This window comes from Hyalella azteca, unplaced genomic scaffold (genome assembly GCF_000764305.2).
Source record: "Hyalella azteca isolate HAZT.00-mixed unplaced genomic scaffold, Hazt_2.0.2 contig5778, whole genome shotgun sequence".
Taxonomy (NCBI): domain Eukaryota; kingdom Metazoa; phylum Arthropoda; class Malacostraca; order Amphipoda; family Hyalellidae; genus Hyalella; species Hyalella azteca.
In genome coordinates this window covers 23,786-31,056 of record NW_025935958.1, presented here as the reverse complement: position 1 = coordinate 31,056, position 7,271 = coordinate 23,786, and the positions used below count along the sequence as shown (strand labels likewise).

General features: G+C 42.6%; 1 protein-coding gene across 1 annotated transcript; it reads left to right on the top strand.

The window, feature by feature from the left end:
• The first annotated feature begins 309 nt into the window (after nt 1-309).
• LOC108679407 (collagen alpha-1(I) chain-like) lies at nt 310-6,620 on the top strand. Its single transcript, XM_018168025.1, has 3 exons — nt 310-431; nt 678-1,189; nt 6,181-6,620. The coding sequence occupies exons 1-3, from the start codon at nt 310-312 to the stop codon at nt 6,618-6,620; spliced, it is 1,074 nt and encodes a 357-aa protein (XP_018023514.1).
• The last annotated feature ends 651 nt before the right edge of the window (nt 6,621-7,271 follow it).

Here is a 7,271-nt window from a genome sequence, read left to right as displayed (position 1 = left end):
ATGATGCGCATCAACATAAATTTTGAAACATCGCGACCACGTCGTGGTGACGAGGCTGGCGTCAGCTGCCACGACACGACCACGTCGTGGTGACGAGGCTGGCGTCAGCTGCCACGACACGACCACGTCGTAGTGACGATGCTGGCGTCAGCTCCCATGACACGAACACGTCGTGGTTACGATGCTGGCGTCAGCTCCACGACACGACCACGTCGTGGTGACGAGGCTGGCGTCAGCTCCCACGACACGACCACGTCGTGGTGACGATGCTGGCGTCAGCTCCCATGACACGAACACGTCGTGGTTACGATGCTGGCGTCAGCTCCACGACACGACCACGTCGTGGTGACGATGCTGGCGTCAGCTCCCACGACACGACCACGTCGTGGTGACGATGCTGGCGTCAGCTCCCACGACACGACCACGTCGTGGTGACGATGCTGGCGTCAGCTCCCACGACACGACCACGTCGTGGTGACGATGCTGGCGTCAGCTCCCACGACACGACCACATCGTGGTGACGAGGCTGGCGTCAGCTCCCACGACACGACCACGTCGTGGTGACGAGGCTGGCGTCAGCTCCCACGACCACGACGCACATAATTGGGGCATTGAGCTGCCGGCGACGCCTGAATGACGCGACGGCCGTAAATGGACACCGCCTGTCGCTGGCTCAGCCGCACGCACACTAGGACTCTAGCTGCTCCATTCATACGAGCGATCCTGGGTGTAAAATGTGGCAAGTCTGGTGAATGTGGAGAATGTGGCAAGTCTGGTGAATGTGGAGGATGTAACAAGTCTGGTGAATGTGGAGAACGTGACAAGTCTGGTAAATGTGGAGAATGTGGCAAATCTGGTAAATGTGGTGAATGTGGCAAGTCTGGTAAATGTGGAGAATGTGGCAAGTCTGGTAAATGTGGAGAATGTGGCAAGTCTTGTGAATGTGGAGAATGTGGCAAGTCTTGTGAATGTGGAAGATGTGGCAAGTCTGTTGAATGTGGAGAATGTGGAGAATGTGGAGAATGTGGCAAGTCTGGTGAATGTGGAGAATGTGGCAAGTCTGGTGAATGTGGGGAATGTGGCAAGTCTGGTGAATGTGGAGAATGTGGTAAGTCTGGTGAATGTGGAGAATGTGGCCAGTCTGGTAAATGTGGGGAATGTGGCAAGTCTGGTGAATGTGGTGAATGTGGTAAGTCCAGCATTATGCATCAATTTACGTAAAATGTAGAAGTAAAATAAATTGTAGCAAGTCGAGTGAAATATGTTGAATGTAGGGAGCAGATTAAAATACAGCTTATAAATAAATTCTAACAAGGAAAAAATAGCGCATGATGAAGTGAGGGAAAATTAAATCAGGATGTTAAATCATGTGGACATGCTACGTAAAGTGAACGATGTATGGCAGTAAGTGTATCATGTGGACATGCCGCGTAAAGTAAATCATGTTATATGCACGCATTTGAGAAATAAATTCATGCGGAATACACGTGGCAAAGCAGGTCATTTTAACTTAATTCGTGCGAGGGATGTCAAGGAAAATAAGTAGTGTAAAGAAGGTCAATTAAAGTCGATAATTGGAAAAAAATTATGAAGATTATGTCATCAATTACCAATCACGAATGTAATAATATTACAACGCATACTATGTACTATGTATGATTCATTTAATTACAATGATACAAGCCATACACACATATAATCTGCTAGTAAACTTATATAGTACACTTGTATGATATAGTACACATAATAGTATACACTTGTATAGTGGACCTCGCGTGAATATTGTCCTACTTATAACGCGTCTGCAATTACCACCAGCATGACACGAAGAATAAAGCTGTCCGTACTCGCATGGTTACCGGTAGTTCTTTGTGCTCAGTTGCATGCAATCATCGCCAATGCGGTGTTAAATATCGCTTTATTTTAGGGATAACTTCTGCAATTGTGGAGAAGTCGCGTCGTTCTGACCTATAAGCCAGGTTTGGTCTGTCGTAATGGAGGAAAACCCCTTTTTGGCTGTTAGAGATAATAAGTAATAGAAATTAGATTATAAGATAAGATTCGATATTAAGATAATATTGGGAAAATAATGTTTCTATAATGATACTGCTATCATCATGTAAAATAGAACATATACCATGCCACTGCATCTAGTTATCGAAATATTGATACCCTATGTGGATGATATCGCTGTAGCTAAAGCATCACCTGCATGGTCACTCGATGAGCGGTTGCATCATCAGCAGCTAAATGCAGTGACTCGTCGAAACGATAATCCGACGCACCCATAAAAACCTCCACCTTAATCACCCTTGCTAATGATTCTCTAAACTGTGAGTTTTCGTCAATTAGGATTAGTGAAGCGCATAATAATGTAGACAAATCAATATGCCATAGAGGGAAGGTATTACGAGAAGGGCCAGCGCGTGACGTCTTTGTTAGGCGTCCAGAAACTCATTTAATGACCGCGCTTCTGTTTGTTCATTCCAATTACGGCAGATCATCCGGCCCAATGCGACTCTAATTAAACCTATTGATCCATGAGAAAGAATTGGACACCTCAATGCTTGATGATAGCCATCTTCTGGCTACGTGGCAGATCGAAATTCTTAAGAATTGTTTGCATCAACGTTCATTCAGGGCATGAGTTAAGAATCACTTCTCTTATAGGGACTTTTCGTCGTGATGGGTAATATTTTCGAGCAATAAATGTTTACTCCTTTTGATCCTAAAATTCAATGTCTAAATACTTGAAGATTCTTCTAAATAATACTCTCAAATTAAAAGGAAAACATTGGGCAAATATTTCTTTCGATGATGAATTCAAATAATGTTATATGAGCTTTTTCGTTAACATCAGGTTGGCATCACTGATTTGCATAAATTACCTTGATGATTATGGATGTATCATTTACCTGATTGACGAATCAATAGCTAGGTGACATTTCTAATTACCTAGCATGGAAAATAAATTTAGTTGCCATAAAGACGAACAAAACAAATCTTGTGTCTTATGTCATAACTTTCAAAAATTGAAACCTCGACTTTGATTGTGCATCCCCACTCAAGTTAACGAGCATTCCTTCTTATTCTTCTTTCTATATAAAGAAACTTTCTTTACGGCCAAGTGAAAGTTATTTCTCCCAGGAATAGAGTAATTTTTAAATTGAAAACGAAATTTTAAGGTCTAATTTGCCTGTTTATTATTAATTTTTATATAATTTTGGTTCAATCGAAGTTCGAGGTAACAAAGATGTCGTTAAGAGCCTTTTGCTTTCAACGTACGTCACGATTCAATCACGACGTCTGTAGTCAATTAGTTTTATACCAGCAAGAATATTTAAGATGCACTTGAAGGCCACTCGCCATTATCACGCTAAACAATGGAGCGATGAGGGTTGCTAGTATGGGGTGTCTAATGAACATCATTTCCTAATGGTCATCGTCTGGCTAAAACAATGGTGCAATCAGAGCAGCCATTATACCTCGCGTCTGAAGCACAACATGACACCACATAATGGCCAGCTTGTGGCACTGACGTCCTCAGGCTAGACAAAAGGTCTGGCTTCACGTGTCTATATTGAATCGTGCATCTAGAGGTTCTGAGCATCCTCTGGACTCAGAGCACCTCGTGCCTCAGGGTACTCATTATTATTCAACACAACAGCTAACTCCGTGTAAAATATTCGGAAATTTTTTACGGTCTTATTTCCAACTGAGAACTTAGCCCGCCGTTGCTAGGTATATAATATAGATAAAATCCTTGTTATTTGAGAATATCGCTAATCCAAATCCTGTCGTAACTGCCAGAGCTCGTATATTAAGCTCTACATGAGGATCGAGGTAAGTGACTAAGGCCGTGAAGGATAGTAAGACACATGTCTCTAGATAACATATCTTATATACGGGGTTGTTATACATTAAGATACAGAGGTATAAGCTATATACGGCGTCGACCGTAAGGTCGGAGAACTCAACCGACGCGTTACATCGCGGAGCGCTTAATTATCAACTACTGCGGGGGCCTTTACTTAGGTTCCTAGCCCTTATATAGCTTTCGCTTCCGCCCACAACTAAGGTCTTGATCACGTGATCTATCACGTGTCTTCCAGATGCTGACTCATGTCATCAATCTCTATTAGGCCAAGTAAGTGAATAATACGTTTAATATTAATAATATTATCTATAAATAATAAAATTAATAATTTTACAAACAAATCAACATAATTAATTTGAAATTCGTTGGAGCAGACATTCTGCACCGAAATCGCATTTCGACTCTAAATAGGAGAAATTTCTTTTTGAATGATAATTAATGTTCTCTTATCTAAGTAAAAATCGCCTTTAATTAATAAATGTAACTATCCCAAAAATTGCTCAATGTTACAGAATTAAGAAATTGAAAATAAAATTCCCATGTATCATCATTATCAATAACTGCCCTGGTAAAGTTATTTTCTACAGGAACGCGATATTTGTAAAAAATTAACACTAGTTGGATTGAGAATTATCTTTGAGAGGTGAAAAATATAATAACCACGTTTGTCATTTAATGTTGATATATTTTTCTTGATCCATAACATCTACAATTGTCGCAGCAGTTGATGGAGTGTCTGCATGAAGAATATTTCATATAAATATTCGTTCTAAATTTTACCAAACAAGGAAAATTTTTCATTTCGCTTTCGTAGGTAAGAGAAAAATATTCTACCGATATTACTTAGTCAATGTAACGCCATCTGATGTCATTTCATTAATAAAGTTGAGTCGCTAACAGATGGTGACTCGATCCGCTCGGTCGGAAGAGCTTAGGCATTTAATACCGCGTTTGATGTCTTCATCGTAGGCGTCGCACGACATCGCTACAGATCGCTGCTCACAAATGAAGGAAGCGCTTTGTATTGTGAGCGCTGTTAGAGCTGTATATCTCGAGACAGCTTCCTAGATGTCAGGCTGTTAGAGCTGTATATCTCGAGACAGCTTCCTGTCAAGTCATGCGCGCTAGTTCACTTACAATGACTTCTTAATTGACGGGTCGACTTGCTGAGCTCAGTGACGCGGTAACTCCGAACCAGAGTTATCCAAACTTCCGTGTATTTTTCACTGTGCCTGTAACCGTAATATCAAGGCACAATATAATATGTCTCTAAATAAACAGACATTTTTCCTACGGCTGTTGCAGGAAAATTATTTATTTGGATTAATTTACTGAAATCATTTGTTAACCGTGCTTCATCCTATATTAATTTGTTAACCGTGCTTCATCCTATATTAATTTGTTAACCGTGCTTCATCCTATATTAATGCATTTGGAAACATAAAAACGTATGTATACTACTCCACACCACGCTACAAGTCGTGGAAATAGAAAGGTATATTGACAAAAAAATAATGAATGCTCGCTGATCGAGAATTCATTAGCAACTAATGGTCCTTGACATTATTAATCTTGGTTTCATTGTGGCCGTAACCGCGGTGCATTACTTTAGGTTCTCTAAAAATAAAATGACATAAATAATGTATGACACTCACACTGGCGTGCTTGGTGAAGTTGCGGTCGTGACGTGTGTCGTACAGAGGGCGATGTTGATGACGTTGCGTCCATCACACAGATCACACAGACAGGGTAGGTGACGTTACGACAGTCACACAGACAGGCTAGGTGATTTTGCAGCAATTATACATATCACACAGACAAGCTGCGCAACGTTGCGGCCGCAACACGCGCTGTATTTGTGAGCAAACTCGGCGTGAGCGCGGCGATATGTGGCGGAGCGGCGCATTTGTGTCGACTCATCTCCGCTAATTGACGCGACCCTCAACAGCATCACAACTTCTCTCGCAAGCAATTAGCACAACTCAAAGAACAAGATCTCATTCAACAATGTTTCTTCGTTGAAGAATTAGATCTCCTCAACTGACAGCCGTTCGTCGGCCATCTATTATCTCGCTATGAAGCGCCTATATATAGTTTTCAACGAAGATGAAAGCGTGGGCAGGGCGTTAAAACCTACATCTCTGCACTAGGGGATTTAAGTTGGGGGCATCTAACCCTATCGGTGCGCGCTCCCGACTCCCTCCTCTTTCTTCCCAATAGTGAATAAATCTCACATTTCCTACCACCCTTTCAGAGACTCCCCTTTCCAAAGACTCCCCTTCCTCGTTCTCCCCTTTCCCCAGGCGCCGCGCCCTTTGTCCTCCCGGCGTTGCACGCTCCTCGTTTCCTCTCGCCCTTCATTGGAGCGCCACCATCGTTATCTCCCCAGCCCATGCCCCCAACACCCCCTCCTCCCACCATCGTTATCTCCCCAGCCCATGCCCCCGGCGCCGCGCCCTTTGTCCTCCCGGCGTTGCACGCTCCTCGTTTCCTCTCGCCCTTCATTGGAGCCCCGCCATCGTTATCTCCCCAGCCCATGCCCCCAACACCCCCTCCTCCCCACAAGTCTCAGTCACCACACGACGATGTCGCTGCAGGGGAAAGCTCTGAAGCCGCCAGTTTTTCATCGCAATATGCAAATGCGCTGGGGTCGGAGTCGAGTGCTGAATTGCTTTGCTTCTTTCACTCGAGCAAAATTGGGAGCCCTCGATATTGCGTTTCAAGTGTTGAAGCAATTGCCTAATGGCAGGTTTGGAGCCCGGCATCCATTCAGCGCCCCAAGGGGTCCATTAGGGGATCACCATTATGGCAGATTGGCAATGAACACAGGAAAGAAAGACCAACAGTAATCGAAAACCTTCAGGGATTCAGTCTCTGTGTTCCCTTCTCCAAAGATCATCTGCGACGTCGATGCAATATTGCGCACCTCCCACATGACTTTCAGGCCTTAATATTTATGTGTAAGAACTCATTCATTATCTTACTATGTTATTTACAACTATGTTGAATCATAATAGTCGTATAATATAAGGTCGATGACTGGAAGCTAAAGCAATCGAGTCATATTAGTGCACCAAAACAGTCCATTGTTTTCGAAGCATTGAATGTATTATAGCTGTTCATTATTGCAAGTGCCAGCCTCCTGCATTTGTAATTAATTACATTCTTACAAGCTAACGCATTTTACCAGCTTTCATTGCAATGAATTAGAGATATTGCAGTCTGGATAAATCAACGGAGTTTGATGCCAGCATTCAACTATCTCTGAGATAGCTTTGTATGATGCGAAAAATTAATGCTTCCAGCTGTCCTACAAAATAATGAAGATTTTATGTTCATTTAACGGAGCCAATTAATTTCAAATTGCCCTCTACTCATTTGTTTATTGCCAATT

Bases quoted from the DNA above. Each gene is read 5' to 3' on its own strand.
- LOC108679407 (XM_018168025.1), top strand. From the start codon at position 310: ATGCTGGCGTCAGCTCCACGACACGACCACGTCGTGGTGACGATGCTG. The intron at 432-677 runs GTGACGATGCTG...TCGCTGGCTCAG, and splicing joins CACGACACGACCACGTCGTG to CCGCACGCACACTAGGACTC. The intron at 1,190-6,180 runs GTAAGTCCAGCA...CCCTTTCCCCAG, and splicing joins TGGTGAATGTGGTGAATGTG to GCGCCGCGCCCTTTGTCCTC.